Consider the following 16,726-nt stretch of genomic DNA (forward strand, 5'->3'; position numbering starts at 1 on the left):
AGAGAGAGAGAGAGAGAGAGAGAGAGAGAGATTGACATGAGAGAGACACATTGTTTGGTTGCCTCCTACTCGCACCCCTGACCAGGGGTCGGGGGTTGAACCTGCAACCAAGGTATGTGCCCTTGATAGGGAATTTAACCTCAGACCCTTAGGTCTGCAAGCCAACTAACCACTGAGCCAAACCGACCAGGACAAAAATGTGCATTTTTAACAGGCACCTGGGAGTAATTCTGATGTAGGGGTCTTTAGACCACCCTTGGAGAAGCACTGTTTTAGAAAGAGAATCCTCAATTTCCAGATTTCTGAAGAAATAGGCAAGTTAATCCTATATAATAAAGAGGTAATATGCAAATTAACCCTCATGCCCTCACAAGATGGCTGCCTACGACCAGGCTGGCAGGGGGTGAGTGAGGGATGACCAAACAACTGAACAACAGGCTGCATGGGGCAACCAGGCCAGCAGGGGGGGGGGGGGAGTTGGGGACAACCAGGCCAGCAGGGGGAGAAGCTGGGGGTTATTAGGCTGACAGAAGGGGACAGTTGGGGGTGATCAGGCCAGCATGCAGAGGGAATGAGGAACAATCAGCCTGGCAGAGGGTGGCATTTAGGGGCAACCAGGCAGGCAGGCAGGTGAGCAATTAGGAACCAGCAGTCCAGGATTGTGAGAGGGATGTCTGACTGCCCGTTTAGGCCCAATCCCCAGGATCAGGCCTAAACCATCAGTCGGGCATCCCCTAAAGGGTTCCGGTTTGGAGAGGGTGCAGGCTGGGCTGAGGGGACAAACCCCACCACCCGTGCACTAATTTTGTACACCGGGCCTCTAGCAGTCACATAATACTTTGACTCTCAGGGTTGGATAATGGAAGTAGAGGAAGAACTACCCTCTTGGGGGAGGGGATGATTGAATGGATTCATTAAAATTCCAGCCTGAATAGCCCACAAATTTTGTTATTCCCATATTCACCAGAGGCAGCTCTCTGATGTCCAGTCTGTCTTCTCAATTCTTTCCAACACTTTCCCTTAACAACAGACCCTGAAAGAGTGCTCATTTGCTTGCATGGGGAACTCTATCTTCCCAGAGATGTTGGGGGTAGGGTGGTTCATGAAAAACAAACCAAATAGTTGTAAGGGTGGTTAGAATGTCTCTGATTTTTTAAATCAGTCTTTATCATGATTACTTTTATGCTGAGGGGCTCGTGTTTTTAAAAACTCAGATGATTTATTCCGTTAGCTTTTAGACCATACAGGGGTGAGCAAAAGTAGGTTTACAGTTGTTTGTATGTGAAACACGGACTTAATTATTGTATTACTATTGATTTCAGAGAGAAAGGAGGAGGGAGAAAGAGAAATAAAAACATCAATGATGAGAGAGAATCACTGATTGGCTGCCTCCTGCACATCCCACACCAGGGATTGAGCCTGAAACCTGGACATGTGCCCTTCCTGGGAATCAAACTGTGACCTCCTGGTTCATAGGTCAATGCTCAACCACTGAAGCATGCTGGCAGGCTGTATTATTTCCTATACGAACAATTGTAAGCCTACTTTTGCCCACCCTTGTATAATTGGAATGTAAATCTGGGAGACTAAAGTGCTTCCTTTTTTTCCAAATAAATCTTTCTAACATAAAAGTGCTGTAGATAAATTATATAAATGTAAATGTTCCTCTCACTATCCTAGACTAGCCCACGTCCCTAGACTCCCTGAGTTCTGTTCCCATCCTCCTGCCTCAGGTTTCCATTTGCAAATATGAGTGCTCCTAATGGCACATTAATCACTATAGATCAACATAAAAGATTAGTTTCCCAATAGTTACTGAAGACCAGCTGAATACTAGCCTTTAAGGTATTTTTTTTAAGAGAGAAAAGAAAATAGAAAACAAAAAGTGCTTGAAACTCAAGATGCCCTGAAATTGCATTTCTCTTACCAGCAGGTTCTCGGGCTTGATATCACGGTGGACGATGTTCAGGCTATGCAGGTATTTGATGGCACTGGCCAGGTTGTACAGCATCCCACTGGCGTCTCGCTCAGTGTATTTGTTCGTGGAAGTAATGGCATCAAAGAGGTCTCCTCCCTGAGAAGAGAGCAGCAGGCAGAGCAGCACATTAGCAGATGGTCCAATGGAGCTGCCCTGAAGAAGGACTGATACATTATAAAGAGCACGGTGTACGCAGGCAGGACCTTTGGGTTCCCAGGGCTTTCCCTGCCACTTTCCTTTCAAAGGCCCAGAGACTTTATGGTGATTTCTCTTTCCATTGCAAAAGCCATTTCCTCCAGAGCTCAGAGTAAGAAGCAGGGTGAGGACTCTTGCCCACCCCTGTGGAATTGCAACCTTTTCATGGGCCTCAGCCAGCATGGAGGGGCAATGCAGGGTCTCCAGGGCGGAGGCTTTGTGACATCTGGGTGTCCTTGTGGTGTGTGGTACTTGCCTTATACCAACTCCCAGCAGAAGTTCAAATTCATAATCCTACCACCCCAAATGAGAAACAGGTAATACTGCAAACCACACCCTCTACCCTGTGAAAATTACACACTCACACATACATAATTCCTTTCACTCTAGATTTAGCTCTCTTGGGGTGGTAGTTGTGTTTTCTTTTTTAATGGTGTCCTTTTTTGTAAGAAACAGAGAAAAGGACCAGAAACTGTCATCCCAAAAATGAGAAAGAAAGAGGGTGGAGAAATTTCAAAGAAAGTTTGCTAAGACCATTACTCACCTGAACTTTTGTTTCCCTTGTTCCCTGTTAATTTATTGTTATTTGGTAAAACAATGATTTTAGGCTCCAATTTTAGTTCCATTTATTTGAACCGGGTCAGAAAATGTGGAACTGATTTATTAGTTCATCCTTCTTGTGTCATACAATGCACCAAACAGCTGAGCATAGTCTCCAACTGTGCTCATCTGTTACCTGGCATGGTTGGAACTTAATTTTTGTTTTTAAATAGCAAAAGCAGGATATAGCACTCATAGCCTAACAGTTTTCAAATCTCTCTGTACGACCTGGCCTTATGTTGTTGCCCTGTACAATCTCTACTCAAGAGGCTGTCACTGTTCAGTCAGCCTCAAAAGTACCCAAAGTGTTGAAACACATGCATTTTTTTTTTTTTCAAAATGAACACTTTCTTTCTGGACTTTTCGTTTCTCTCAAGGCAAGCCTGCTATGAATGGGTTTGCAAGTTGTTTCCATGCCACTCCAGGAGGTGGAGTTTCCACTGCTGTCTATGTGTGAGGCTGTATATGGTGGCCCACAATCACTCCACTCTTTTCTTAATTATCCAGGCTCCAGGCATCCTATAATCTCATTTCCTCTTCATCCTCAACAAAGCAGTCAATAAAGCTAACCAACCCTTCCTTTAAGGCATGCCTGGTTCACATCCTTCTGAATGAATGTTTTTCATCCCTGGGTTGTTGTGATGTGGCCAGGTAACCTGCACTGCCTCCATGGGCTCTGTACCCAAAGAACCCTGTGCACTGACTGCCACCTTCACAGATGATTATTGATATGGATTTTCTTTCTCTCTTCAAGGAATCAGCATTCCTTTCTCATAACTCTCCATGTACTGCCCCGACCTTCATTCTAACTTATCTAAACTCATCTCCTGTCACCTAGAGATATTCATGATCCCTGGTCACCAAAACAAGCCCAGATCACTCTGTACTCCAAAACTGTCCTCATTAGAACTCCCTTCCTGGAATGTCCCCTGTACTCCCTTTGTCCTTTTTTTTTCTTTTATAATTATATTTTTTATTGATTTCAGAGAGAGAAAGGGAGAGGGAGAAAGAGACAGAAACATCAACAATGAGAGAGAGTTATTGATTAGTGCTCTCCTGCATGGCCCCCACTGGGGATTGAGCCCACAACCCTGATATGTGCCTCAATCAGGAATCCAACCATGACCTCCTGGTTCATACTTTGAAGCTCAACCACTGAGCCATGAGGCCGGCTTCCCTTTGTCTTTTTAACTCCTGTTGAATTCTTAGGGCCTGGCCACAGGGCCACCTTCCCCCACAGGCTTGCCTTCCTCTGTGCACATAAGCAGTTTGCTCATGCACACTGCTACAGGCAATGGTGTAAAGTCCTGTTGTTAATAATTAGGGAATTTAATTTAATTTTTTTTTAATCCTCACCGAAGGATATGCTTTTTTATTGATTTTAGAGAAAGAGTTAAGGAGAGAGAGAGGGAGAGGGGAAATAAGGAGAGGAGAGGAGAGAGAGAGAGAGAGAGAGAGAGAGAGAGAGAGAGAGAGAGAAACATCATGTTTTGACTGGGAATGGAGCCTGTGACCTTTGATATATAGGACAGTGCTCCAACCAACTGAGCCGTAGCCAGCAAGGGCTGAATTTGACTTTTAATAATAGTTATTTCACTGTATTCTGCAATTCAGACCTGGTTTTTCTTATATCCACATCACTCTTTAGCACACCACTGGACTCTTAAAAGCATGGCCCCAGTGAAATTTCTCAGGGGTCAAGCCTGGGATTGGCCTTAACTTCCAGACCTGACCTCACAGAAGTTCTGGGTCAGGTCAAATGTAAGGGTCTTACCTAATGGTACTCTACAGACACGCTCTGGCTTTGTCAGGCTGTCTTGGACACCAAGGGAAAGGTCACAAAGTCTGTTAAGGACACAAGGACCTCCCTAGTTATAGTCACCAGACTATATAATTGACATAACAAGTTTCCCCATAAAATGTGTTCTAAGCTCTTAAGTCTTTGCCTCTTTTATGTCTCATCTTCAAATTTAACTTAGTTATAGTTGCCTAAAACTAGGTCAATGAGTTTTTGTGTATTTTTTTGCAAATAAAACTTTTTATTTCCACAACACAACACAACTTCCCTTTGCCCCAGGAATGTAAATTAACCTGGACCATCAAAGCACAGGACAAAGACTGATAAATGACAGAAGGCAAAGGATTACTAGAAAAATAGATGATACCCAAGGCTCTCCTCCTGGGGACCCAAATCCTGCTCCCATCAGGGTTCATCAAATAGAACCAAAGACATGAAGAGAGGATGGAAACTGACAAAAGGAACTCCACTGAACAAAGGGGAAAGGAGCTTGGCAGTTAAAAAGGTAGAGTGAAATTTGCTCCTAAATTAAGTGCTGGAAAAAAAGTGTGAGAAATAATTTATTGGGGGTTGAAATGGTATGTAGTTTCAATCATGTCGACCATTCCATATCTCTCATTGACGCTAAATCCTGGATAGTCTATGGAGGTAGAAATTGGGGATAAAAGAAAGTTTAGAATCCCTCCTTCCCAGGAAAGTTGATGGTTTTTTATTATACTGCTATACTTTTTGCCAGCCTGCCTCTCCTCAAAAAGCTTCTAAATCCCTTAGCTAAAACTTGCATCAGAAAATAGAATTGCAATGGAGGTAGTCATGAGTCTTGCCCAAATCGTCCAGCCTGGGAACTGATATGAAGGTTGAAAAGCAGGGATGAGGAAAGGGAAGTTAATAAAATTAAATATCCCCTCCTCTACTCAAGCTCAAGCCCTGGGTGGACAGGGAAAGAAGACCAGGAAGCTGTTATCAGGGACCCATGCGGACCTGATGGACAGATAGTAGCTGGAGGCCAGAAGGGTTCCTTAGACTCCTAGAGGGAGAAGCAAGGTCCTGGGGTCGAGGAAGAGCAGGAAGCAATGCAGTAACATTTTTTGGAGCTTTTGAGCCCCCAAACTTGGGCCACCCTCCACCACCACACGCTCCACCAGTGCTGATCACAGGGGCCCCTGAGAGTGTCAGGCTGATCAATTTTTAATAGCACACAGGGGGGCAACAGGAATTATTTGAAGTTTTTTTTTTTTTTATCTCAGAAGTAACATCATTATAAAAATACTATCCCTGGTGCTCAAAAAAGTATAATTTCCAATGTTGGTAACCACCAAACTTTATTTGGCTATACAGTGCCAATACAAAAATCTTCTGGCTAAATGAAATCAACCTTTAGTTGTTGGAATAACCATTTAATATTTTTATCTCCCTCAGCCTCAAATGTGACAAAAATCTTGTGTTAATGCAAACAAGCCCTCTGTAAGAAACAAGTCCTAACCTGAAATAGAAAAAATAGGCTCCATCTATAAATATAAATAACTATTAAGTTGAAAAAAATACCAATATATCTAAAGTAAAGCAACTTTGAACAATGAAAATTTAAAGGTTCTAGAATGAACATTTTCTTATATACTAACAGGTTAGTTTATTAAATGCTTTATTTGTCTTAAATCTTTACAAAAGAAAATCCCATATACCACAGTGCTGATCTCTGCTACCAGCTCAGTGTGTGATTCTAGGCTCTCTCTGATGGTACACACATTTGATGCAGAAGGTGGTATGACTAATTTACGACACTTCACAACTAAAGTAGAAATTACTTACACCACCAATTAGGTTAACACAATACAAAAGACTTGAGAAAAATACAACTTGAGAAAAAATATAACTACATGAAAACTAAACATTCAATATTTAGTCTAATTACTAAAAATTTCACATATGGAAGTAGAGGAAATAGGCAAGTCATCTTTCATTTACATGCAATCATTATCAACATTTAGCCATTTCTATATCCTATGATTTAATAGAATAAAAATATAGTTATGTGACAGGATGAGATGGTAACGTTCACTGAAAGGTGGTAGACTATTCACATTATTGTTAGGACTGTGCTATTTTTCCATTATGTTGGTGACTAAAGCTTAAAGCTTGTTTTTATAGAAATAGGTAACACATTTGGATGTAATTCATGAAAAGTGAACAATTTCTAGTATAACAATAACAACAATGATCATATTGGTATCTAATACTTTCTGTGTCACACAAACTTGTGGGAGCCATCCTCTTATCCCCACAATATCACTCCTAGGTAAGTACTACTATTTTCCATATAAGGGAACTGAAACATAGAGAGGTATCCCAAGGTCAGGGAACTATTTAGGTAAAGGCTGGGATTTGAACTTTTCTGGTATAATTCTAATTAATAATCTTAACCATGATGCTAATGTATTGAAATGAGAGGCTGAATATTGATGAGAGGAAATAAAGAACTGTATGATAGAGAAAAGTGTGATTGCTTGAACAGGTTTATTTCTTTTCCCAAAATACACACCTTTACCAATTCCATAACAAGATACAGTTCAGTTGGCACATCCATCTCTTCAATCAGAAGAACAATATTGGGATGCTTCACTCTTCTTAAGATAGACACCTCGCTCTGGATCATGTGCTCCTGTCCAAAGGAGAAGTGATCTTAATACTCACATCCAAACATAGGAGAAGCTAACTCAACATGAGAAAAACTCTACTATGTGAAGTTCAAGGGACATGTATTTTGGTCAAATATAATGAGTATATCTTAGATTCTGATACTCAGATAGCCTAGAATTGTCAAAAGATATTGAAGGTTTTTAGATGATGCTTGTAATTTCAGAACCCATCACAATAACTATAAGTTCATGTAGAAGGAAAGAAAGAAAATTAAGATCACAAAAGTAATGGGAAAAAGTAAACAAATAAGCAAATAAAGATAAGAAACAAAAATAACATCAAACCATTTTACCTAACTTTTATTCCAGGACTATTTATAAAATAAAGTTATAATCTAATTAGTATATAACTTTCTATTCCACCAAAATGCAACAAATGGGGGTGAATTTATGTTTATTTAGGAGCTGAGCTTTGTTCCTTTCTATCCCCTGAATACCTGTATTTTCATAAGAATAAACTTTATACATACTTTGCCTCGACATTTGCTTTTCTTGATAATTTTCAGAGCATACTCCCTAGCAGTTGACCTGCAAAGAGAGAGATTTTTTTAAAAAAAAAAACCTTAATTTCAGATATATTAAATCATCTTGTTAAGGATTTATATCTTATCCCATCCACCTTGAATCATGGTATAAATATTTTGTGAATGAATCTTTTCCTTTTTTATTTTACTTTTTAAAATTTTATCTTTATTGTTGAAAGTATTATAAATTCCCGAGCCCCTCCCCTCCCCCCCATTGACCCCTTCTAGCCCGCACACATATTGTCTGTGACCATGGGTTAAGCATATATGCATATAAGTTCTTTTCCCAACCACACACTTATCCTTACCTTCCCTCTGAGATTTAAAAGAAATATTTAAACTTTCAGGGATTGAGCATAAAGACAACAAATATGCTAGCATAGAAACATTGTGAGCTGTTCATGTGGCCATACCTGTAATGAAACCACTACTATCACTACTGGCTTGCATAACTCCTGCTCCTGCCCAGCCCTCTGAAGTGATGTGATTAGAATGTAAAACAGATGTGAGTTTCTGCCTTTCCTCTTTTCAGTTTCCCTTGAGATTATCTTTCTATGAAGTATGGCTCATATGATCACACTGAAAACTCTATAAAGAAGAAGTTCACACTCTTTAGACTTTGGTTCAAGGTACAAGCCTATAAGGTTTGCTAGAGAATTCATGGATAACATGTTCAAGGTGTAGAAAGGGATACAACTGTTATCTGAGCTTTCTGTAACCTTCTGGGCCTTTTATGGATGTCTCATTTCCCAGAAATAAAATGGAGTCCAAGTTCAACTCACTTTCCCAAAGCTACACTGCAGTGTTAAAAGCAGGACTCTGAGCTTTTGGGGTTTCTGCTTCACATATATCCCAACCAATACTGCCCCGGTTCCATGATGGGATTGGGAGGGAGGGTTTAGCCATACCTTTAAATAGCTTCCTAACTTGTATTAACATTTCTAAGATACTGTAGTGCAAAACAACACATATTTATTGTCAAAGGACACAATGCATATTTAATAATCCATAATAAACCACTACTTCACAAGCAATGCCATTTCATTTCTGGTGGGAAACCAAGACAGCCTAGCCTTTCCTAGTCAGATAAAAGCCAATTTTAGGAATCCAAATGAATACAGTGAGTGAGATTGATAAAGAACAAACTTTTAAAATAGGGTTTTAAAATCTCCATTACAAAAAATGAAAGATGGAGGGGGAGGGAGGAGAGGAGGGTTCCCAGTTATACGGTTAGAGCAAGAGAGTGTTTTTCTATAACCAGATTAAGAGGCCAGACATTAAAAATGTGTTTCAAGGGCATTTTAGAAACCAATCTCGTCATTTGCTTCTAAAAATGCTACTTCCACTCCACTTCCAGTCCCCTGCATAATGCTGACTTACAGAAAACAATAAATATTGACCAAATTGTTGTAATTATATCTGGTGAATAAAACCAGAATAAAATAATCACTCTGAAGCCCATTTTCTCCACTAGAGGGCTTTTCAGTTCAGATGTGAGAAGCTAAACCCCTCTTCCTCAGGGAGACTTTTCTGCAGAGATGCGGGTGTTCAGAGGAAATCAAATTGCTTCAGCCTCATGAATAAAAGGATTAAGAGGCCCAAAGTCGATGTTGAGTCAATCTTTGTTGATTCTTCAGGCCCACAGCTGTACAGAAGGGCCATATGGAGAAAGCATGAGCTGGCCTTGGCTAAATGCTGGGCTTAGGTGTTCAATGTCCCCAAACAAACACCAGAACATCAGAAAGGTTATGGTGTAGGGGGTGGAGAAAAAGCACCTCAGTTGGTAAGAGGGAAAATGAAAGATTTATTGTTAGAAATTTCAAATGTGTGATCAAACAATAAATGAGAAAGATAAATGATTCACATACAAAGGGATTCCTCACATCATAGGAGAATCAGGGGCCCTTTAGGTAGCCTCCTCTTACAATGCTTCTGGAGACTTTGTTTGCAAATTTAAGAAAACTGAATCAAGAGGAAAACTAAAAGCTGAAGTACTGCTGGATTCTGCTTTTCATGAGTCACTAAAAAAATATGATAACACAAATCTGAGATTAGAATCCATGAGGAATTTCTTATCTGGTTTAAAAGGTTCCATTTGGTGGTAGGCAAGTCTGAACTCTTGGAACTGACTGTTTTCATAAAAGCCAGCAGTCCAAGAGAGGGAGGCTGGAACTGACACTTCCATTACCATTCAGTGCCTCTACAAAGTGGATGGATGGACAGAACAGTGCTGGTCAGGAGGGGGGATTTCACTATTTTTGCCATTTCATCCTCTATTTTCCTGGAATGAGCAACATTAAAGTTCTCAAAGCAAAGGGCTGGTATGGGATCCAGGAAGACTGAATCTCTTCTATCGCCAGAAATGCAAAGAGCAGGATCCCCCAGGGAGGAAGCTGGTGTATTCCCTCCCAGGACTCCAAGCACTTCAGTTATGTCTGAGCCTACAGCTGTGTGGGAAATGTGTACAAGCCTAGGATATAGTGGTCCCAGGGTTAAATAGGAAAAAGGACCTTATGGGTTCACTACACAGAATCTCACACAATAGGATTAAACACTCAATTAGATTTACCCATCCTATGTAATAAAAGTCTAATACGCAAATCAACTGAACAGCAGAACGACCGGTCGCTATGATGCCCACTGACCACCAGGGGGCAGACGCTCAATACAGGAGCTGCCCCCTAGTGGTTAGAGCGCTCCCACAGGGGGAGCACTGCTCAGCCAGAAGCCAGGCTCATGGCTGGCAAGCGCAGCGGCAGTAGCAGGAGCCCCTCCCACCTCCTCGGTGGCAGCACTAAGGATGTCCAACTGCCAACTTCAGTTGGACATCCCTCGAGGGCTCCTGGACTCCGAGAGGCCGCAGGCTGTGCTGAGGGACCCTGCGAGTGCATGAATCTCATGCACTGGGCTTCTAGTATTTTATATCAGACAATGAGCTTCAAATTTTTCTCTTGATTCCTTGAGGGAAGAACTATAAAGTCATAGTAAAATCCTTATTACTGAAAGTACATTTTTAGAGGAGAGCACCTGAGACTGGAAAATGAGTCTAAAAAAGGTGTTAGGACTAAATGTATACCATAAAAATTTAACTGCTTGCTTTAAGTTGGTAAGTGAAAACACTTGTAAAGACATAAAACTTTAAATAAAGTATCTGCCTTCCCACATATACTAAACCAGGGGTCCTCAAACTATGGCCTGTGGGCCACATGCAAATACAAATATTGTATTTGTTCCCATTTTGTTTTTTTACTTCAAAATAAGATATGTGCAGTGTGCATAGGAATTTGTTCATAGTTTTTTTTTTAAAAAACTATAGTCCGGTTCTCCAATGGTCTGAGGGACAGTGAACTGGCCCCCTGTTTAAAAAGTTTGAGGACCCCTGTACTAAACTCTGAGGATGTCCCTATGTAATTATTCAGCAAGCAATTATAAGCATGATGCTTTGGTGGCTACAGAGATGAGTGAGACCTGGTGCTTGTCCCCATTGAGTCTATAGTTTGGTATATTGAAAATACTAAATACCCGCATTTCTGATGAAAATGCAGGCCATTTTCTTGCTTGTTCCTGAAATTATATGCTTGACATTTTCTGGAATTATAGAACCCTTGAATGCCACAGCAAAAGCAGCACCTGCCTCAGCACAGACTTTGTTTTCCTCCGGGTCTGTGGAAACTCAATTTAAAGGTCCCCTTCCTATTTAGTTTGACCCAAGGTTAGAGCCTGAACTACTGGAATGAAATTTCCAAATTTTGCCAACTTGAACTAAATCTAATTTTTAATGTTTGTGCTAAAAAATGGCTTGGAGAAAGCTGTCTTGTTTAACTTAGTGATTCTCAACTCCAGCCAGTCTACTCCCATCCCCCTTCCTCACCCAGAGGGCAGAAGAATGCTTAAGAAAGGAGAATGGGCTGACAAGGATGGGCCTGCCCTGTTCTAATGTGTTTTTTGTTGTTGTTTGCTGTGTTTTGAAAGTTTTTAAAAATATGTGGAAAACTAATAATAGCTTCTTAATCATTTTTCTACCCCAGCATTTATTGAATTGCATAGTAAGTTTTTGTTTTTTGGGCAGGTTCTCCTGGAGAGGGGCTGTCTTGTCTCTCTTTGGAGCCTAGAATTGCCCAGCACAGGCCTGAATTAATAGCTCCAGATATGTTAATCAAGTTGTGAAAACTCCAGAGGATGGTGGCAGTGAGGACAATGACAGGGAGACCCATTAGCAAAGAGGGTTAGTAAACATCACACTTTGTTTATCAGGTAAACATAATGAAGCTACATCTCAGTCTCCTTAATAAGTGTGTGTGGGGGGGTGGGAGGTGGGGGGTTGCTGTCAAGATCAGAGAGCTGAGGCATCCCGGATCTAAAATCTCCAGAGTGGAGTTTTATTTTGAATGTGAACATGGGTGCCAGAGCATCCTCAGGAAAGAAAGAAGAACACTATAAGTTTCTTCACCCTGACTCATTTTCCCAATCCATCCCACTTCATCAGGAAATGCCTTCAAATTATAGGTATATAGTTCTTGAGTTCTTGAGCATTCTGAAGATTTTTGAGGTGGATGCAACCCATTTTGGTGAAACTCCAGTCTCAGTTCTTTTGGGTGGGTTTGAGCCTGCCACATTCATTCTAAAGCCAATAGTTTTGTTGTGCAGTTCTTCAGGCTTATAGGTGAAGAGGAAAGAGAAGGAATCATGAGCAGCTAGAATTTTAATAGAGTTCTGAGGCCTACATTACTAAAATCCATGCAGTGCAGGTGAGGAAGAGGCCCAAGAACCACCTGAGACACCATCACTGCTCATGACTGCATCACTTGTGTGGTAATTAGTCCACACAGGGCCAGGAGAGCCAGAGGTGAGGACACCTCATTGTGAGCCCTCTACCTATGCTCTGACCTCTTGTAGTGCTTTTCAGCTCTTTGACTTTTCTCTGGGGCTTCAAAATGTTTCAGAAAACAGCTTCAGAATAAAGCACCTCTCAATCTACCAACTCTTTTAGCATGTCCTGCGGCCACTTGGAGAAACTGCTACTAGAGAATAGGCAGAAACCTAGGTGGACCTGGCAGGCACTATCAAAAGACATGCTGGCATGGGATTGTGGAAATAAAGGACAGTGTGGCACTGTTATTGCATCCATTGTTGTAGGAAAATCTTCCCTGTGACCACATATTTTTAACAGAAGAGAGACATACTGGTTCTTGTTAATACAATATGGCAGAATGTACCCGCAAGCAATCTGTGCCTTAGCTTGCTTTTATTTTCTTAGACCTCTGGGAAGTATTTTTAGAAATGTTTCATGGTACATCTGGGGAGAGAGGGCACATGCTACATGTCCTCATTCACTGGAGAGGAATACTAACACTTTTTTGGGTAATCTGGTGTTTAAACTTTGAAGGTTCACACAATGAGACCCAAGATGTGAACTTATGCAAAATAAACAATTCAAACTAAAAAGAAATAAATGAATTCTAGATGGAAAAATGAGAAATTTCTACTGTGGGAAGACCAGTACTGTTAAACTAAGATGCCATCCTGATCCATGTACCAGCTAGGACAAAAAACACATGGCCACAACAAATGATGAACCCTGGCAAATAACCAGACACTCCATAGTTGAAGGGTATGGCAATCTACTAACAATGGGATTTTCTGCTACAGTGGAAATAAGAATTTTATAATTAGTAAAAGTATACATGAAATTATTAAGCAACGCACATCCACCCATTACCTTACAAATGGCTCACCAGATTTGATTTCTGTCCTTTTTGCATAGGACAAATGTAGTATGTATGACTTTGGCTCAGCTAAACCATATTCTTGTGGGAGCCCCCTGGATGGAAGCAGTGGAGTAGAGTGGTCAAAAGTACGGGTTTCAGAGCTGGGTTCAGATTTATGCATTGCTAAGTACTTACTAGATAAGTGATCTTGGGCATATAACTTCTCCAGGCTTTCTTTGTATAAAATAGAAACAATACTGATACTGTGAAATTATGATAATTAAATGAAATATCATAAGTTAAGGGCCTTGTACATGGTTTTTGTTCAATAAACAGTGGTTACTCCTGTTTTTTTTTTTTAATGTGTGGGGCCCAGGAAAGTAATGGGACATTTTCTATATTTGGCAGAAACCCAACAATGGCTTTATGTTGAGGATGGGGGAATGAAAGAAAAAAAAGGAGAAAAAGTGACCTTGCAGTAGCAACTCAGGGATTTTCTAAGCTACTAATTATTATTCATGTCCTCCCTCACAAAGAGTGGCTGCTCTAGTGTGTGCTGTAACTGTTGGAAAAATCTTGGCCCAGTTGGTATGTAGAGTGGAGCAAAGTTTAAGATCCACTGTTGGAGGGTAGCTTCATGAGGGCACCACTGCCTTAGTCAAAGAAGCATTTTCCAAAGAATAGCAAAGGTTTCACAGATAAAATCAGTGGCTATTACTCAAATTAAGGATGCTCCTGGTGTATGAGGCCCTGCGGAGACTTTCAGCTTTAATGAGCTTCTAAGTCAGAGTCCATGGAAGAAGACCAAGTTCTGGCTCTTATAGGCTAAAGCTTCTAGTCCAAGGCCTTCTCTCTGAAAGGGAGTGTAGCATGAACGAGCATTGTTCTCACACAGTGCTGAAGAACTAGTTGGGTGACCAGCCCCAAGGGGCGGGGGAGGTGGGAGGGGGAGAGATGACTAACAGGGGAAGCCTGCACACCCAGGTGAGCCCCAAGGAAGCCAGCGGACTTGCTGTCTCTAGGAATAAGGCAATTCCCCCTGACATTTCGACACTCAACTCACCCAGCTCTGAAAAGAAGCTGCTGGCTTCAAGTAAGCAAGAAATTCCAATCTCATGCTGAGCTTAGAGTTTGAGGCCACCTTGATTGGGCTATAGCTTTATTAGTTGTCACTTCCCCATCTAGTAGCCACCAACTACTGTCCTTGATTAGGTATTGAGATCCCACAGATAAATCTTTCACCCTAAACTTTTCCCTTTGCTCACAAGAGTACCTGGCTCATTCGCAATAAAACATTTTAATTCACTAAATACCATTTTGCTGGGATCAGTACATATATATTTTAAAGCTTTACAAGGTTATTATATTTAATTTTATGATTGTACAATATACTTAGAAGAACAACTGACCTCTATAAAATGTTTCAAAAAAAAAAGTGTAACCTTGGCCAGGTGGCTCAGTTGGTTGGAGTGTCATCCCATATACCAAAAGGTTGTGGGTTCGATTTCCTTTAGGGGTATGTACAGGAGGCAACTGATGGATATTTCTCTCTCACGTTGATGTTTCTTTCTCTCTCTTGAATTTTCTCCCTTCCTATCTCTCTAAAAAGTCAATAAGGCATATCCTCAGGTGAGGATTTAAAAAAGTGTAGAAAAACTATTCAATATGTATATATATTTAATATATTTTCAGGACTTACCTGAAAAACCTGGCAAAGTTTTGCTGAGTATATTAAAAAGAAAAATAAAAGTCCTTAATTTATAGATTATCTCCAGGAATCACTACACTTCTCAAATCTGTTGTTAGATGGGCTTTCTTTCTTTAATTTTTTTTTTTTTTTACATCTGAAATTGAAGCATTAACCAAGTCCATATGTGCTACAGACTGCAAATAAAAGCACAATTTTGGAAAATACAATGCCAAATGTTTCCTTTAAAGTTGGATGCAAATGATCTCTTCCTCACCTTTCTACACATTCCTTGACAACAGCAAAGTTTCCATCTCCTATTGTCCTTCCAACTTTATATCGTTCCGTTATTGTGGCTGGAATCTGGAAGCCTTCCTCCGACACTTCTGAAAGAATCATTAGTATGTTTTTATTGGTAGAAAAGAGAACACAGATGTTGCACAAAGGAGACATTTAGAAGTATCATCTAATAGACTGAAACTGATTCAGAATCAATAGGTCATTTTTTGGACTGTGAGGGTAGCCCCCTCTGCTGACATTGTATAGTCAACAGCTTTACTAAGTTTACAAATGGTAAACAAAAAGGAAACATAAATGTATGAGGTCCACTCTCACATATGTAAGAGCAACTTATGCTTTCTGCTGCAGTTGGGCTCCTGAAGAGGAAATTTTACTCTTTTTATTTTATGTCAATTTGATCAATAGCATTGACTGCATACCCACTGTGTGCAGAGAAATTACCTTTCTAAGTATGGCTGAAGAGGAAAATGCAGTTAGTTCATAAGGGACTCTGGGCTGCCTGACATTGTACATGAAAATGTCTTCTATGTGCACACTTATCATTACTACATCCTGAAGTGGAGATCTCCGTAAAATTCCATATGAACTCAGCCCTGTTGCCACCCCTCCACCATATCAGTGAGCAGATTTTAGACATAGTTCTCACCAGCAACCTGCATAGCAGATGTTGAATTAAAATCGCAATACCTATTACATCTGTGAACAGAAAAGTTTTGTAGTTTCAATTATATTAGTGCCACTAACACAACACATTTTCCCTCTTAAAATGTATTTTGAAATATTTTACAAATGCCTAATAATGCTTTAAATATCTAAGGCCATAAAACTAAATAAGCCACACTTAGGTCACATAAATATGTTGGATAACCTTTAACATCTTAGGGGTGTAAAAAGTCTTTTATAATTGGGCTCTAAAATTTACATGCTTTAAAGTTATAAATCCAAGCTCCCCTCAGGCAACCTGAATACAAAATGTGATGGAAGCCTAGTGTGCTTTCTAAATGTGCTCCTATTTAAACTGAGGCTAAACATTTCTTCTTAAAATAAAATTAAAACATTAGGTGGTAAATGGGCTTTCTTGAGTTTTATGTACTCACTTAATCTGTAATGTTAGGGAACACCAAATGGAAACTCAAAATTATTAGACCTTGATTCTGGTTTTGTGGTAAACTCAATCTGCACTACCCTGGATTCTAGGGTGGATGGAATTTCTGGAGAATGTTGTACAAATGGAGGACAT

General features: G+C 40.3%; 1 protein-coding gene across 8 annotated transcripts in view; it reads right to left on the bottom strand.

Annotated features, from left to right (window-relative positions):
• Nucleotides 1-16,726, bottom strand: part of DCLK1 (doublecortin like kinase 1) — a gene marked incomplete at its 3' end in the record, with an annotated part of 550,874 nt that overhangs the window by 69,274 nt on the left and 464,874 nt on the right. For all 8 annotated transcript variants that reach the window (XR_013995514.1, XM_081083037.1, XM_081083039.1 and 5 more), the window contains 4 exons: nucleotides 15,464-15,572; nucleotides 7,738-7,795; nucleotides 7,111-7,230; nucleotides 1,928-2,074 (listed from right to left, as the gene is read on the bottom strand). Coding sequence is in view for 7 of the 8 variants with exons in the window: in XM_081083037.1 (XP_080939163.1) it covers nucleotides 1,928-2,074; nucleotides 7,111-7,230; nucleotides 7,738-7,795; nucleotides 15,464-15,572 (434 nt within the window). The remainder of the gene's footprint in view (nucleotides 1-1,927; nucleotides 2,075-7,110; nucleotides 7,231-7,737; nucleotides 7,796-15,463; nucleotides 15,573-16,726) is intronic.

The sequence above is a fragment of the Myotis nattereri genome, assembly GCF_964212035.1.
Source record: "Myotis nattereri genome assembly, chromosome: 2".
Classification (NCBI taxonomy): domain Eukaryota; kingdom Metazoa; phylum Chordata; class Mammalia; order Chiroptera; family Vespertilionidae; genus Myotis; species Myotis nattereri.